The sequence below is a fragment of the Delphinapterus leucas genome, chromosome 11 (genome assembly GCF_059928025.1).
Source record: "Delphinapterus leucas isolate spDelLeu-1000000601 "Yukka" chromosome 11, BTC_Dleu_Yukka2, whole genome shotgun sequence".
Classification (NCBI taxonomy): domain Eukaryota; kingdom Metazoa; phylum Chordata; class Mammalia; order Artiodactyla; family Monodontidae; genus Delphinapterus; species Delphinapterus leucas.
In genome coordinates, this window is record NC_143139.1 from 3,147,168 (window position 1) to 3,164,048 (window position 16,881).

A 16,881-nucleotide genomic window follows, 5' to 3' on the forward strand; every position below is an offset into this window, starting at 1 on the left:
TTGTGAAGCTCTGCACCCCACCTCGGGGCCACATGGTTCTGGAAGAAGAGGTGCCTTTTCCGTCTCCAGCCAGGCCTTCAGAGCTGAGACGCTTTCCTCTTGTAGGAAAAGAGCCGCCCAAGGCCAGGCCTGGCCCAGGTAAGATGGCGAATAAAATGAGGACTGCTCGTTTACAAGCAGCCCAGGCTCCTCCCTTTCGATGTGTGAAGGTGTGAGGCAGAGTGACCCTCCATGAAATAGAAATTACAACACAGCATCATTTCCAAGTTCAAACGCACATAAGGGTTTTCTAGCCCACCTCTTTATTCTTTCAGACCACAGCACCGAGAAGGGGGTTACCTGCCCTCGTTTCCCACCTGGTGAGGGGAGACCTTTAAAACTCCACTCCTCTTCCCAGCCTCTCAACCACTTTCCTTCCGGAGCCTCCCAGGTAAGCCTGTGTTTTGTCCCCTACAGCCTGGGAACGCCAGCCCCAGGAGGAGCCCACCCATCAACCTGAACCACTATGCCACCAAGAAGAGCGTGGCAGAGAGCATGCTGGACGTGGCCCTCTTTGTGTCTAACGCCACACAGCTGAAAGCGGTGCTGGAGCAGGGGCCGTCCTCTCATCACTACACCACCCTCGTCACCCTCATCAGCATGTCTCTGCTTCTGCAGGTGGTCATTGGAATCCTCCTCATGGTCATTGGTGAGGAGGCAAGGCCTAGAGTTGGCCTCGGGGTGGGGGGGTGCCCCCCTGGTGGGAAGAAAAGCCTAAGTGCCTCCCTGTCACACCCTGCATTTGCACAGGCCACCTTCTCAGCCATAAGCTGCTGTTAGCCCTGTGCACCTTCAAATGCCCAAGTAACAACCACACAGTGCAGGCAGGCACCCTGTCCCACCTCCTGGTATCCCATCTAGTGGCCACTCCATAATACCTGCTGAATGACTATGCTCACTAACTCATAGCAGCGTTCCTTTGAGCCTCTTGTGCGAGCGTGCATCCCTACTCTTAGAAGACCCAGTATAATTTTGCAAATCCCGGCTCTATTGAGTACCACATGGATAGCCCACACTGGTCAGTTGGGGAGAAAGCATCTCAGCACAATGGCTGCCACCTCCCTTGATCTCTGAGGGACCAGACTTTCTCTGGACTCTAGCAGCTGTGGTGGGGGAAGCTCCAGGCTGTGGCCACCGCCCCCCCCCCCCCCGCAGACACTTACCTGCCACTCTCCCTTCTCCACAGCTCGACTGAACCTCAACGAGGTAGAAAAGCAGTGGCGACTAAACCAGCTCAACAATGCAGCCACCACCTTGGTCTTCATCACCGTCGTCATCAACATCTTCATCACAGCCTTCGGGGCACATAAGACTGGGTTCCTGGCTGCCAGGACCTCAAGGACCCGTCTCTGAACACAGCCTAGAAGGCAGGTGAGGGAGGATGGGAGGTCCCCAGGTGGCGCTTCTCACCTCTGGGGGTTTGGGCTGGGAGAGAGAGAGCCTTGCCAAGCAAAAGGGGAAGAATATAGACCTGGGGCAGGGACGGGTTCTTGGAGAAAAGCTTGGCTTGGGACTCCCCAAGGTCCCCTTGTGCTCTCTCTTCTTAGGCTGGGCTTCTCTCCAGCCTGGGCTGGGTGGAGGCTGTGGTTAGTGGGGGGAAGAGGGAGATGTGGGTTTTCTCTTTGGCACTGTCCAGCAGCCCATACAGCTCCAATCGTGGTCCACGGGCCAGCAGTGTCAACAAAACCACTGGGAACTGGCCGGCAGTGCAGAGCCTCAGGCCCCGCTTCAGATTCAGATCTGAACCCGTACCTGCGTCCTGAGAAGCCTGCCAGGGCAATCGTGGGACACTTAAGCCTGAGGCACTGGTCTGACCTGCCCTCCTCACCATCTCTCTGCTTCCCTACAGGTTCTGGGCCGGCCACTGCTTCCTGCTCTCTCCCCCGCTGATCTGCCAGGCTGATAGGTACAGTCCACAGCCCCTGGGAGAGCTCCTGGAAGGGCAACGTAGATACCCTTGCTTCCTACCCTCGGCCCTGGAACAAAGATGGGCCCTTTTACCAGCTTAAGTGAACTCATCTCGGCCTGGTGTCCTGAGCTCGGACTGGGGTACCACCCACCTTCCTCCTGGCAGCATGTCCTGTACCTCAGGCATGCATACCGAAGGCTGGGCCTGCCCAGCTTAAGGACTTTCGTTCTGACCCCACCCCATTCCTCCGCTCTGCTCCAGGCCTGTTTTCCCTTTCTGTGGGATGGAATGATTTCTCTTTATAAAGGTTTCTGCAAATCCACTGTGAGTCAGTTTTTACGTCTTCAGTTGGGGAGGCTCAAGCACCGGGGCTGCTCTCTCCGTGTCCTAGAAACGGCTCAAAGGAGCAAGCCCTAGCCCGGAGGGAGAAGAGGCTTTTAAGTCATTCCCTCTCCTCTGGGTCCTGCAGAGTCAAATTTCCCGGCTGAGTGCCTTGGGCTAATTACCATCTGCCGCATCAGTGGCAGCCGAGTCATTTCTGGATTGGTGTGTGTACGCATGGTGCTTTCTGAGAACCTAGCAGCATCTTCTCTTGGGCATGAGTTAGACCAAATATGACTAGGACAGTACCTTTGTATCTGTAAAGCAGCAACAGGGCACCCCCAGCTCAAACAGAAATGACTTTTAGATTGTCTGCTCTTTTATTTTTATTTATTTAACATTTTATTTATTTATTTATTTGGCCGCGTCGGGTCTTAGTTGTGGCACACAGGATCTTCATTGCGGCGCGCGGGCTGCTCTCTAGTTGTGGCACGCGGGCTTAGTTGCCCCGTGGCACGTGGGATCTTAGTTCCCCAACCAGGGATCGAACCCGTGTCCCCTGCGTTGCAAGGTGGATTCTTAACCACTGGACCACCCAGGAAGTCCCTATCTGCTCTTTTAGAATAAGCCACACCTCAGTTTCTCTCCACTGTTTACCCAGCCATCCTGTGTCCACCATCCTTTCTCAACTGAAACCACCAACCTCCATGAATCTAGTGCTCAGAAAATGCTCCTCAGACAGGAACCAGGTACGCCCCTTCAAGTAAACCACAGCCCAGGGAGGGCTGACCCCACCCCCCAGGCGGTGAAGGGTGGAGGGTCCCTGGCACATCCATCAGAGGCTTGACAGCTGCAGGACGGCGACGTGAACCCTGGGCCCACCCCTCTCCCACCCTGATGGGCAAGAGGAAAACACAAGAGCGTTTTGTTTTCTGAGAAGATGCTGTATTCAATGCTTTCCCTCCCCCCCACCCTACACATTTCCCTACAGAGTAGGGGCCATGCCAGGCCCTCTCCATTAAGGCAGGCGGTGTGGAGGTAACAAACATCAAACACAAGGCACTGGCTGGGGCAGAGGGGGTGATAGATCAGGCAGGGGAGGCTGGGCGGGCTCCTGTCGTCAGGAGGGGTGAAGCGGGAGGGCTGTCTGGGTAGATTCGGACCTTGCAGGGCGATGCCCAGGGATACGAGCAGCCCCAGAAAGAAACCCAGCACCGCAGCCAGCCAACTGCAGCTCTCGCCTACTCCCTACAGCCCTTTTCCCAAGGCACGGAGCCTGAGCAGGGACCATAAAAAGCCACGGCCTGAGGGCAGATATGGCCTTGGTAAACCACAGTCTATGAATTGAAAAGTCTGTGTCCTTCCTGATTTCTTAAGAGGGAGGCAGGGATTCTCTTCAACCTCCAGAAGGTTCTCGAGGGGCTCCATTCTCCCATACGCCCAGTTCATGCTCTTGGTGAATGCAGGGCCCACCAAGCAGACCCAAGTAGACTTGGACTCCGCCACAGCACAGAGCCTGGGCCCAGCTGACTGGCCCCCTGGGCCCTGCTGCACCTCCCCCTACGCCCTTCCTCACAGACACTGGGCTTCGAGATGCAGTGTCCGATGCACCGTTGGTGAATCAGAGTAGCGGCAGAGGCAGCAGTAGTAGAAAAATCCCCAGCCATGAAGGCGTCTGGGATCATTAGTGCAAGATAAGTCTGTGATCGTAGGTGACAGAGAGGGTGCCCCAGACTACGAAGGTCAAGGGCTGTGTTCCCTGAAACAGCTTCACTTTTCATCCTCCGGCCCTGCTCCCTTCCACGTGAGGAAGTAGTTCAGAGCGATCCCCTCACCTCCCCAGACCTTCCCCCCGGGTCCCTGTTCCCTAGTTCTGGGTGTCTTCCTCCCCACCGGGCCGGCCTGGGGCCCTCTCTGCAGGAGGGAGCTGGGCTGTGAGGACTCAAGCTGCCCACTTCCCTTCTCATCCCTTCCCGCTGGATCCCATCCCTCCTCTCATCCTCTCCCAGCTCTGCTTCACATGGTCCCCAAGGCCCAGCTCACAGGCCGCTGGGACAGAAAGGGGCTTCTCGTCCCTGCCTTCCCCACCTTGCCCATGATACACGGCCTATTCACCCAACACCAGGGGGCCAGGAGCCCCCTGCCCATCGGTTCCCTGGCTCCCAACCCCCCGTGGCACCGGGAAGAGGATGCCAGTCTGGAGTTAGTGCCACCTGGAGGGTAAGGTTAATGCCCTAATTGGTGGCCAGCTGTTGGGTGGCCACCTGGGAGAGATATGCGTGTCCTGGAGCCACATGCCTGCGGGAGAGCTGAGAACGACTCCACGTGAGGCCAGCTCCTCGGTTACCAATCAGCTGTTGGTCAAGGACCGAGCGACGCACCTGTGGGTCTGAGGTATGCGGGGGCCCCCCTAAATGCACGACTCTGCCCCCTCACAGTCAATGCTGGATCTGGACAGGTACAGTTTTGGTTTTCTGTTAAAAAAATAAAAACCCCAATAAAATACGTCCAATAGGAGAGCTTCCCAGTCCACGGCCACTGCCCCCTGAGGGGCCCAGGGTGGACGCTGGAAGGCACCTCCCGGTCAGGGTGGTGTCGCCCAGGTAGGGCTTTCCTTCCTCAACCCGGTTCCGCTGCCCGTCCCAGGAGCTGTCCCGTCTCTTTCCCATCTTCTGGCCCCGGAGGCCCAGAGGTGGGGAGAGGCCTTGGCCTCCTGCCATGGAGGGTGGCTGCCGGCGCAGGGGGTGTCAGCTCGGAGGCCCCTCGGGCCCAGCGCGGCCCCTGCTCCCCTCCGGCAGCAAGCGGGCACTGGCCAGGCCACCGTGGTGCAAGGGCCGGGAGCGGTGGGTCCAGCAGGCCACCCCCGGGGTTACGGCGTCTGCATCTGACGGCGGTTCCACATGCCTCGCTTGGAATGGAAGTGATGGAAGAAATTCCGGAGGGAGAGACGCTCCACTTCCAGGCCTGCTTGGAGGATCCTGGGTGGGAAGGGGCGGGATGAGCAACAGGTGCACAGAGGCGGGGGTGGGGAGGGGGGCCCCCCCCGAGGAGCCTGCCTTCCACGTCTCCGCCAGGCCCTGTCCCTGTCACCCTCTGGCTACTCCCCACGGGGCAGGGGAGCGGGTGGGGCAAGCAAAGAGAGCCAAAGGGCCTGGGCTGGAAGCCCAGCTCCGGACCTATGAGGCACGGCATCTTTCAGAGCCTCTCCCTCTAGAAAGGATAACGATGGGCTGGGTACGGCGAGGGTGAGGCGAGGACCAGTGATGATGGAGGGACCAGTGATGATGGAGGCAGGGGTCGGGGGTGGAGGGTGGAGGCCACAGAGCAGACCTCGCCCATCCCTCCCCACCCCCCTTTCCATATGCATGGCCTGTTGGGAGGCCTGAGCTTCCCAGCAGGTGGAAATAACTGGAATTTGGAGCCGTTTCTCTCTCCTCGGGCTTCAGAGGAGGCAGGGAGGTCCAGAACTGGTCGAGGTCTGCCTCTTCGCAGCGGTGGGGGTAACACCAGCCTAGGCTTCTGTCCACCTTGGGGTCTGACTGACAGAGCTTTACGGGAGCTGCGTTATCTAATACAAGCTCCCTCACCCTCCCTCCTTTGCACCTTAAATTCCCTTAGTTTTGTCACCTTCCCTCCTGCCTGCTCTCTAGGGAAAAAACAAACAGACCAGGTTGTTAAGCCTCCAACAATCATAGCTGTGAGATATGGGGCAAGTTGTTAACTTCTCCCCAAGACTCAGTTTTCTCATCTGGAGAACTGAGACAATCACACCTACCTCATGGAGGAATAAAGGAGGTGATGGATGTAAATCACCTGCCAAGTACAGGCGCCCAGTGATTGGTGGATGAGGAAGTGCCCTGTCTCTCAGGAAGAAGAGTGTATCTTCCCTATCAAGGTCCCCGCTCCCCCGGAGCCCCTGACCTTGCCTGTCCACCTCCTCTGGGCACTGTTCCAGCAATTACACCCTTCCTCTCTTGGATTTTTCCCCTCTCCCTCCTTTGCCCCCACCCCTCAAGCTCAAATCTCAAGGGATCATCTGCCCTCCCCTCCCTTCTCTTGGCAATAAATTCTTGAAGGAGGAATCTCAGACTAGGCCTCCACTTCCTTACCACCCTCATGCTCTGAAATCCCCTCACCCTGGGGTCCCGCCAGCCTGCTGTCTGCTGCAACCCTTCTTCCCGCCGCTCCCTGCCGCCGGCTGGTCCTGCCTCTTCCTTACATACCGCGGACCCTGTCCTCCTCCCCCAAACTCCCTTCTACCAGCTCCCAGGGACCCAGAACCTCCTGGATACCTGTTGCCCTTTAACGGTCCACACTGGCTCTTTTCCTGACCCTCTGCTGGGCCTCTTATCCACCGCCACAAGCTCAGCCTCCTCCCCAGCCGTGTTTTCCCGAGTGGGCAGGTGGGAGCCTTGCAGAGAGCAGTACCACTCACATCCACACAGCTCGGAGCCTGTGTTCTTCCCCCCGACAGTCTGCCAGGCACCCACCACACCCGCCCTGTGACACAGGCAGAGGCAGTATCCCCTCCAATAGATCCAGGCTCGGCGAGGGAAGGAATCTGACCCCCAAGAGGCGGTGCTGGGCCTGCGGGGGGGATCTAGCCCTGCCCCCACCCAGGGCCCCTCCCCCAGGTCTCTCAGGAGCCCTCGCTCCCCACTCACCTGTCCAACAGCTCCCAGTCCTCTCCACCCCAGCGGTCTCGGAACTCCTTGGTGTTCATGCCCCCGATCCTGTCCAGGTCTGACTTGTAGATGCCGAGCAGCCCAAATCCATTCACCTCCCAGTAGCCTGTGGACAGACAAGCCCCAGATGAGCTGAACCAGGGCCAGGAGGACAGGGAAGGCTGAGGCTGAAAACTCTCATCTGCACGAGCCCCTCGCCTAGTTGCGGGGGGGGGGGCCCGGAGCTAAGGTTCCGGGTCCAGGGAAGGCAGCAGTCCTACCAGGGAGGGACCAAGGGCCGGTGACAGCCCTACGGGAGGCTCTGACGGCAGCAGCCCCCGAGGGCACAGCCTTGCGCCGCTCCCTCTCCGGGTGGGGAATCTTCCTCCCATCTTTGTATCCTCACACAGCGCGCCGTCTGGCACATAGTAAGTGCTTAATAAAGGTCTGATGAACAAAAGAAGGGGAAGATGAGGCGGGAAATGTTCATCACTGCTGCCGCGTCAGCTCAGCCCTGGGGACACTTCTCTGCGGTCTGTCCAGCGGGGGGCGGGCAGAGGAGCGGAAGGGAGGGTGGGGGAGGGGTGCTGCCATTGTAGACACGAATATTTCCAGCTCTGGGTTAAGAAGCAAGACAGAGAGGCCTTTCCTACCCTCCCCAGCCCAGGACAGGCTCACCCTCAGGCCACTGGGGAGTGGCGCCGCAGTGCAGCCTCATGACCATGGGGGCGAAGGCCATCTTGCCCTCCACACAGTGCTTCCGGATGGCGTCGACGATTCCAGCTGGGAAGTGGATGTGGAGGTCACAGAGGAAGATGATGCTGTGCGGGTCCTGGGGACAGAGGCGGGAGGGTCAGCAGCCCCTACAGACCACGGCGAGGAGGCCAGGCCACTCTCTAGGGCAATCCTCAGGCTCTTTCCCATTTCAATGACTGACAAACTTGCGTGAAACAAACTGTTGGATGGGTTTCCAGGGTACTGGGCATCAGGGCGCAGTTCTCACCATCAGAGAGGGAATCCCAACTCCTCCCCGACCTTTCACGGACTCCGAGGACCCCGCATGAATGCTCCCACCCTGGTACCGGCCCTGCGGCACAGCAGAGAGGACCCTGTGTCCTCGTCCCTTCCTCCCCGAGGAGCCGGCCGTCTGTGCGTCTCTTCAGCAGCCTTAGTCACGTCTCTCAGGCAGCTTACCTTCACCAGGTCCACGCCAGCCTGAAGCCCAGCTGAGCGTTCGAAGTTCCCACTTAGCTTCATGTACTGGTAGCTGCGGGGAGAGCAGAGAGGGGCTGAGCCTCAAAACCCGGCTGTGGCAGTCCCAGGTGGAAGCTGGCAGGCAGAGAAGAGGTGGTACGTGCACCTGGGATGGGCCTACGGGCAGGCGGGTGCGGCCTCCGGGAAAAGCTAGAGGCTGGGAATCAGGGAAGCTGGCGGGGCTGCAGGAAGAAGTGGCTCAGGCTGTGCCCTGCCGAGAACGCCCTCACCTCCGCAGCCTGGACCTTCGCAGGGCCATCTCGACGTCCATGTCCTCGCTGCTGTAGTCGGTGATGATGATGTTGAAGTGCGGGTCGCCGGTGACAGCGAACAGGGTCTCCATGTCTCTGATGAATTGCTGCACCCAGCGCGCCTGGTTCTTTACTGCCCGGTGGGGCAGGCGGGGTGGGCGGGGAGAAAGAAGCAGAGGTAACGCAAAGGAGGGCACCTCCGCTCCCGGCTCCTGCGTGCTCAGGAGTCCCATCAGACTTTTGCTGAGGGTAATGTGGCTGCGGGAAAGGTCAGCAGAGCAGCGGGGGACAGAGGGTAGAGGGAGAGCTCACCGTTACGGGGGCCTCTACACCCCCCCCCCCGCAGAGCCTCCCAGGGAGGGCTCTGCGGGAAGGGCTGGGGCTTGTCATCAGCTCATCATGGTTACCCTCCTGGGCTCTCACACTCAAACCCTCTAGCTGTCCATCTTACGGTCATCCTTCACGTTCTGTCTGACCCCACGGCTACACTCCTTGACAGGCTCCCCTCTTGCTATGAAAACCAGCCAGTCTGCCCTCCCTGTCGCACTGCCCCAGGCCAGCAGCCCCGGCTGATTTTCACGTCCAACCCTGAATGCTGGGTCAGTAAGAAGAGCCGCTGGCCTATGAGTCAGCGTCCTTCCCAGCTGCAGCCCTGACTGCCCACATGACCTCACACTAGTTACTTTTCTCCTGTGAGCCCGTTTCCCGAAGTGGCCTCTCCCACAAGTTCTTGTGGAATCACATCGGGGAGCAGAGACCGGGTGCTCGTGATCACGTGAGGCCCAGCTGGCAGGAGGCTCACCCGGCACAACGAAGTGGACCACGGCGTGGTGGTTCCAGGAGAAGCCCTGGGGCCAGCACAGCTTGGGCTCCGGGGCCCGGGCACTCAGGACATGTCTCTGGCGGTCGTGTGGGCTCCACACCAGGCCTTGCAGGTTCCGGGCCTCGGCCTCTTCCCCACCAGCGGCATCGACGCCCTGCCTGCCACGCGTGGACACGAACTCCGAGAGCCGCACCAGGTGCTGGCCTCGTTCCAGCAGCTCAAGCTCCAGCAGGTAGCGGCCCCCACGGAGATGGTCCTGACGCTTCTCCACGTTCACGATGCGCCGCAGCTGGTACCTCCTGGCGGAAAGGGTGCGGGGCTTGGGTCACTCTCCCCGCATGTGGGAGCAGGGCCAGTCGTCAGGAGACCTTGGTCTTCGCCCAGCTTTGCTGTTGGTTAACATGCTTGCACGATGCTTACCTGCTCCAGTGAGCACTGCTGCCATCTTTTAAAATGCACCTATTGGGGCCTCCCTGGTGGCGCAACTGGTTGAGAGTCCGCCTGCCGATGCAGGGGACGCGGGTTCGTGCCCCGGTCCGGGAAGATCCCACATGCCGCGAAGCGGCTAGGCCCGTGAGCCATGGCCGCTGAGCCTGCGCATCTGGAGCCTGTGCTCCGCAACGGGAGAGGCCACAACAGTGAGAGGCCCGCGTACCACAAAAACAAAACAAAATAAAAATGCACCTATTGGGCTTCCCTGGTGGCGCAGTGGTTGAGAATCCGCCTGCCAATGCAGGGGACACGGGTTCAAGCCCTGGTCCGGGAAGATCCCACGTGCCATGGAGCAACTAAGCCTGTGCGCGCCCGTGCGCCACAACTACTGAGCCCGTGAGCCACAACTACTGAAGCCCGCGTGCCTAGAGCCTGTGCTCCGCAACAAGAGAAGCCACCGCAATGAGAAGCCCGCGCACCAGAACGAAGAGTAGCCCCCACTCGCGGCAACCAGAGAAAGCCTGCGCAGCAACAAAGACCCAACACGGCCAAAAATAAAATTAATTAATTAATTAAAAAAAAATAAAAGCGATAAAAATGTTCTGGATTCACGTAGCGGTGGTGGCTGCACAATATCCTGAATATACTTGAGCGCCGCTGAGCCGCACCCCCCGGACGCGCAGGCTCAGCGGCCATGGCTCACGGGCCCAGCCGCTCCGCGGCATGTGGGATCTTCCCGGACCGGGGCACGAACCCGTGTCCCCTGCATCGGCAGGCGGATTCTCAACCACTGCGCCACCAGGGAAGCCCGGTATGTGCCTTTTATCTCAACTAGAAAAATGTTGGTGGGTTGAATGAATGAATGAAAGAACAGAGCACTCATCCATGCCTTTTGCCCCCACCCTTCTAGCCCACATCTGGGTCTCAAGGTGTCTTTTTAGCCCCAGTTTTGCCTGTCCCATCTCTTTACCAGCTCCCTCCCTGAGAGCCTTCCCAGTGTTCAGCCTGTGTCCTGGGCCAGGCCCCAGGGATCTCAGACCCTGCCTGATGGTGGGACCGAGACCTGACAGGCACTCATCCTCCCAGGCGCCTGCGGCCAGGGCCCCCCCGCTGCCCAGCCCACGAGAGCCCTTTACCTTACCCCCGGCTGCGCTGGTTAAGCTTCTTCAAGAAGACCCGCGTGACCTCGAGCGCCTCCTGCTCGGGAAGCAGCAGGTTGCCAGACGTGTTACAGCTCAGGTCAATCCAGTCGGTCCGCAGGGCTTGGAAGTCGAGGTTGCCGGCACTGAAGGTCTGGTCCCAGTTCACCACCGGGTCGAACATGGACAGGTACTCCAACACCGCCCTCACCTCCTCCTCCTCCTCTTCCCCGTCGTCCTCTCCCTCCGCCCGTCCTTCCTGGCCAGCAGCTGCTGTCCACACCTCCTCCGCCTCCTCAGGCCAAGCCCTCCTGGGCTCCGGAGGCTCCAGCCTGTCACCCCTTCTCTGCTTTGCAATGTATGACTCAACTTGATTCAGCCACTGGGACTGCCCCAGCGTCTTCCCGGGGCTGCCACCCGCGGGTCTGGGCCTCTTCACTGGAGGCGGGTGCCCTGCTGGGTGTCCCGGGGGCCACTTGTCAGGATGCCGTGGAGCCTGGTGGGGCTCGGGGTTGGGCTTCCTGGCCTTCTTCTCTGCTGGCTGGGCCGGGATGGCGCTGGTCCTCGCTGGGAAGGGGGCCGTGGAGTTCTGCGTGGGAGAGGGCACCACCAGGCCCTCCTGGGGCCGAACCAGAAGCCTCCGCAGGCTTCGGAGGCGGCGGTTGGTGGCGTCCCGCCCGGGGCCCGTTGGGGGCCGTTGCTTCCCCTCTGGTGTCCCGGCGTTCTGGCCGTCAGGGGCAGGGGTGTCCTCTGCCGCCTCTCCGTACTGGGATTCTTCTAGAAGGCCTTCCTCGGAACCCGCTGTCAACAACAACCATCCCTCGCGTGGGGTTTCAACCTCTCCCCAACAAGATCCACGAGACGGCTGAGGACCAGAGGGTGAGCCAGCGGGGGTCCCTGGCGGGGCCTGCACTGGGCCGGGGGTGAATTACTCAACCTCAGCTAAAGCCAGGGTCTCCCTCTTCCACAGGGTTGTTGTCAAGAGTGAGTGACACGAAGGACAGGAAGCACTAGCCGGGGCCTGGCACATGCAGGGACCCAGCAGATAGCCCCACTTAGTCCCCAGTACTGCAAGGAGAGAGGCCACAGGAAGACGGTGCTTCTGCACAGCAGAGCTTCCCTAATGATGGGCCGGGGTAGCGAGGCCCTCGGACAGTTCAGGTAGCGTCCCCCATGGCCCTTCGTCCTCTACATGCGCCTTGGAAAGGAAGAGGGGGGAGAAGGACTCCTCCCCCCACCCTTGGGGCTGGGGGGAAGGGCTGTGGGGTTTGCATTCTGAACTCCTGTGCGGGGAGGGGCGGCTCGGCTGTCACTCTGTACCTGGCTGCTCCGGCCCCTGCTTCGGAGGCTGGTCAATCTTGATGTAGTCCTGAAAGTTGAGCCTGCAGGAGTGAGGGAGGCTGGCATGGGCACCCTGCAGGCCATGGCGGGGGCGGGAGGGGCGGCCTGAGGTCACGCCCGGCCAGGGGTGCAGGGGGGGAGGCTGCGTGTGTGCACGTGTGCTTGTGTGAAGCACCCAGGAAGCGCCAAGGCTCCTTGGTGGAGGGTCTCTGTGGCCCTTCTGGTCCAGGCAGCCCTCCCGGCTCCTGCCCCACCAGTGTCTCACCTGTCCTGGTAGTAGGAGTTTTCCTGGTAGAAGCACTTATTATGGGTCTCCATGTGGCTCAGGCGGGTGTAGTCATTGGGGTAAACAAAGGACAGGTGAACCTGGAGGCGGAGAGCAGGGCTGCTGTGGACACAGCATCTGGATTCCACCCCACCCCTGACGTGCCCTCCCCTGGGCTCTGGACTGAACGTGCCCGAGTCAAGCTCCCCGTGTGCACATCCCAGTCTCCTGCCCTGGCTCGTTCTCCGCAGCTGCAGCCGAGGCCACCCCTCCACCCCGCCCCTCCTGCGGCCTTTCCCTCTCCTGCCACCTCCCACAGTCCCGAGACAACCCCTGTTACTCCCTGCACTGTCTTTTGCCCCCTTTCAACATAGCTCGAGGCCTCGGCCACCAAAAGCCTTCTCAGCCCTGCCCCACGGCTGCCCCCAGCCTCTCCCGCCGTCACCTCTGGACCCAGGGGCGCAGCAGGATCCTGCCCCTGGGGCTTCCGTGCGGGCTAGGGGTTCTCTAAAGCGGAGCTCCACCTCACCAGCGCCTTGTCTATAAGTTTAATAAATACCGCCACCCTCGGGGCGGAGGGTGGGAGGCCTCAGCCAGCCCTCCCCGCACGGCTCCGGGCCCCGCAGGGCAGCCCATCCGGGCCGGGCACAGCGAAATGCCGGTTCTCTGGGCCCCAGGAGGCATCCCACCCCCTGGCGTGTGGAGTGGGGAGGAGGGGCCAGCCTCTGCAGTCCCGGCAACGGGCAGCGAGCCCCCTCCCACGTCTGTCCCTGCCGCCTGGCCCGAGACTTACAAACCGGAGTCCCTGGTAGCGCTGCAGACGAAGCCCGTCCACCAGGTAGCTGGGCTTGTAGGGACAGTCGGGCAGCACGCGGCGGAGCTGGGACCTGGGGATCAGTGGCACTGGGACAGAAGGAGGCGGAGTGAGGTTGAGTGAGGGAGCCTGAAACAGGCTGGCTCACAGCCACAAAGCCTCCAGGCCGCGGGGCGAGGGCTGGATCTGCGGCCCCAAGCCCACACATTTCTGTGTTCACTCGTGCCAGCGCCCAGCCCGGCAGCTGAGGCCACCAAGTGGAGGCTGCCACCACTCTTGGGGGTGGGGGTGGCTTCCAGGGGCAGCTGGAGGCAGAGCGCTCGCACGCGGCGCCTGACTCGAGGTACAGGACAGTTCTGGGATCGCTGTGCAGGGCCAGTCTCAAAACAGGTTCAACTCCCAGTGAGGCCGAGAAGCCTCCCCCTAGTGCAGTGCCAGTAACTGAATTCCCTTCCGGTTGTCATGGCGGGGACAGGGCTGGAAGGGGACACTTTGTCGTCTTTTAAAATGTAAACACTCTGGACAGCTTAAGACTCCTACACCTTAGTGGGGACGTACTTCTCTCACTGGACAGCAAGAGCTAGAATCCAATAAGAAACCGATATACGTGATTGCAGAGGGCACACCTGGGTTCTGGCTCTATTTCTTGTCCTTTAATATTTGCTCTGTAATGATTTGTACAATTGCAAAGCTGTACATCTATATTTTTGTACCTTTCTGTATGCATGTTATATTTCATACAAGTAAAAGAAAAGAGTCTCTGATTTGGGGATATTGCGGTAGCACAGAGGCCTCCTCCTCGACATCCGTGGACCTGGCAGCGCGTCCCCCGGCCGGAGGTCAAGTCCGCAGTGAGGTCGTACCTCGATAGAGGGTGTCCCGAGGGTCGGGCCGCAGCATGTCGGCCAGGGGCTGCTCATCACTGGGAAGAGGGTCTGGGGAGCCTGCATGGCTGGCTGCTGTCTGCGGGATGTGGCCCACCTCATCCATCCTCAGGACTGTCTCATCTGGGCCCAGGGAGGAAAGAACAGAGGGCAACTGTGACTCCAAGAGAAAGTCAGCCCAGAAGCCAGTCCCCTGCCTCCTGGAGGGGCCAGGAAGGGGCCGACTGAAGGCTTCCGTATCCCCAGGCTGGTACAGTATGTGATGCGCTCAATCCCGCTTGCCCCCAACCCTGCCTCCACAACCTGTGGTCTCCCTTGGACCCCCTCCACCAGCCCCAGGGCCAGCACACACCACAGTTTTGTGTGAGTTGGAAAAAGCCACCTCTTCCTCAAAATGTGTTACCTGCTATCTGCTGGAAATTCATCATTAGAAGTCTGTTTATTTAACAAACACAGGAAGGGCACTTACTAAATAATAAGCCAGGCGCTGATCCAAGCATCTTAGAAATATCAACGCATTTAATCCTCAGAGCTGCTGTGGCTTATGTACTATTATCATCATTCCCACTTTACAGACAAGGAACTTGGGCAAAGGGAAGCAAAGTCACGTGCCTGAGATCACACAAAAGCTGAGTGAACCCAGGCCTGTGTCTCAGCCTCTCCAGCAGACAAGCCCAGGCCCAGCAAGCAGGGAGCCCCTAGGCTTCCAGCACCCACCCCTCACCTCCCTCTGGGGGTCTGGTGTTCAAGACTACTTGTCCCCTATCTGACCAGCCCCGGGGGCTGGCTGCTTGTCTCTGCTCTCTGCTTCCTGAGATCATCTGTCCTGGCCCCAGATAAGAGCTCGGTTACCTCTGGCCCATCTCACTGGCTTCTTACCTGAATTGGCCTCGGGCTTCCTTTTTCTTGGTTCACACTCAATCTATGGATTCCAATCTCCCTTCCTCTTCTGGCACCAACTGGCCCTTCTGCCCTGACCTCCTGCTTCGGTCACCGGCAGCCTCCCCCGACCCCTCTCGCCCCTTCCTCACTGCCGCCCTCTCCTGTGAACCAGACCTTCCGTTCCGCTCTCCCTCCTGCCCTCCGTGCAAACGCTCTTTCCACCGTCTCCCGGTCTCCTCCAGACCCACCTTCCCTTCCTCGCCAGGGCTTCTGCTCTGCCAGCTCCTCCTATACCTGGGCCCACACGGCCCACCTGCCGGTGGTGACTTCTCAGTGGGGCCTCCAGGCAGGGGTAAATCATAAGCAACAACAAGTATACTCGGGGAGTCCACTGACTGCAGCCTGAGAGAGGCGAGAACGCTTCCTCTCCTCTGGCCACAGCCGTGCGAGAACCATGGCGGCTCATCTGCAAAATAGGGACTGGCCTCCCTCAGAGGCTTTTCATCTGGAGTGAGCGTCCTGGTCTCTGGATCCCCTTGAAATCATACAGACAACACCGTGTGGAGGCGGACGGGCGCTTCTCTGGGGCGAGGGCTCGGAGAGGTTCCGGAAGGCGCTCACAGGTCACCGACCCCCCGGGAGCTAAGGACCTCTGACGATAGCACCCCTTCAGGCTCTGCTCCTTGGTCCGGACCCTCCACACCTCGTTCCAAGCAGCCCTCCCAGCCCCGCCAAGCCAGCCCCACCTCGGCCCGTCCCCAGGCTGGGGCAGGACACTCACTTGTGAAGAGGGACAGGGAAGCGGAGTCAATGATGCTGAACTTGGCCCCGGGGTCATTCCGTCGCCACTGGGAGAGGAGAGAGGGTGGACGCGGCAGGTTGGAGGTGGCTGATTTGGAACAGGGCTCAGGGGCCTGGGCAGAGGGGCGGCCAGGCACAGAGGCAGAGGGGACCTCGGGGGCTCACCGCGACTTCCACGTGGTCAGTGCCCTGGTCGTTCTGCTTGTGTAGCACCTCGAAGTAGTACCTGCGGGCGGCTGACAGGCTGGCGGAAGAGGGCAGGGAACAGGGGGCTGTCTCCCAGGCCCCCACGCCACCTGAGCCCCCTCCCAGCGCCACACACGCCCCGTCCCTCCCTCCCTGCTCCTGGTCCCAGGGACCTGCTGGTGAGCATCTGGGTCAGAACCCCCATCACCGCTTACTGACAGGGCGGCCTCAGTCTTCCCTCCCGTGAGATGGGATAACAACAGCACTAACCTCCCAGGATACTCAGCTCTCTGTTAACCCTCAGAGAGCTGCTCCTATGTGGAGGCACCGTGCTAAGTGCTTTATACACATGAACTCACGTAATCCCTGTTTGCAGGTAAGAACCCTGAGGCGCAGAAAATTTGGGTAATTTGCCCAAAGTCCCCAGGTAATAAGGGGCGCAGTTGGGGTTTGGACCCAGGCAGCCTGGCTTTAGAGCCCTCATCCTCGGCTGCTGTGCTGAGTCACACGGGAAGTGGTGACCTCGGGGGCTGGCACAGTCAGTGCTCTGTGCAAGCTGTACTGTCTCACTACCATCAACACCAGCACCGGCACCTTCAAGCCAACACGTGTTCTCGCCAGTGTGTGCGGGCCACCAGGTGGCGCTCTGGGGCTGGGATGGTTCCCATCCCAGCCACTCCAGGCCTTCCCTCCAGCCTGCCCAGGGGCCCCCACCATTCGGAACTTTCTGCAGCTCAGAAAGAGCAGCGGTGGTCCAGCTGTGGACCCTGCAGGGATGGAGAAAACGGGCAAGCAAGGGCGGGAAGAAAGGAGACCCATTCTGTTTTCCAGTCCTGAGTGCGTCTGAACAGCTGTGTGACCCTCATTAAGTCACAG

At 60.1% G+C, this 16,881-nt stretch overlaps 2 protein-coding genes across 10 annotated transcripts in view; one reads left to right on the forward strand and one right to left on the reverse strand.

Annotated features, from left to right (window-relative positions):
* B4GALNT3 (beta-1,4-N-acetyl-galactosaminyltransferase 3) overlaps positions 1-16,881 on the reverse strand; it is a 215,516-nt gene that overhangs the window by 119,294 nt on the left and 79,341 nt on the right. For 6 of the 9 annotated variants that reach the window (XR_016394799.1, XR_016394798.1, XR_016394800.1 and 3 more), the window contains 12 exons: positions 15,985-16,063; positions 15,800-15,866; positions 14,116-14,259; positions 13,232-13,341; positions 12,439-12,539; positions 12,153-12,214; positions 10,835-11,633; positions 9,241-9,560; positions 8,418-8,571; positions 8,128-8,200; positions 7,612-7,765; positions 6,934-7,060 (listed from right to left, as the gene is read on the reverse strand). Coding sequence is in view for 3 of the 9 variants with exons in the window: in XM_089919957.1 (XP_089776083.1) it covers positions 6,934-7,060; positions 7,612-7,765; positions 8,128-8,200; positions 8,418-8,571; positions 9,241-9,560; positions 10,835-11,633; positions 12,153-12,214; positions 12,439-12,539; positions 13,232-13,341; positions 14,116-14,259; positions 15,800-15,866; positions 15,985-16,063 (2,190 nt within the window). In the remaining 6 variants the exon portion in view is untranslated. Of the gene's footprint in view, positions 1-4,545; positions 5,248-6,933; positions 7,061-7,214; positions 7,381-7,611; positions 7,766-8,127; positions 8,201-8,417; positions 8,572-9,240; positions 9,561-10,834; positions 11,634-12,152; positions 12,215-12,438; positions 12,540-13,231; positions 13,342-14,115; positions 14,260-15,799; positions 15,867-15,984; positions 16,064-16,881 lie in introns of those variants that run through there. The other 3 variants (XM_089919958.1, XM_022577248.3, XR_016394804.1) reach the window with 2 other exon arrangements.
* Positions 413-1,401, forward strand: NINJ2 (ninjurin 2). The gene is made up of 2 exons (XM_030761830.2): positions 413-688; positions 1,226-1,401. Exons 1-2 carry the CDS (start codon positions 535-537, stop codon positions 1,390-1,392), a joined length of 321 nt encoding a protein of 106 aa, XP_030617690.1. The 5' UTR covers positions 413-534; the 3' UTR covers positions 1,393-1,401.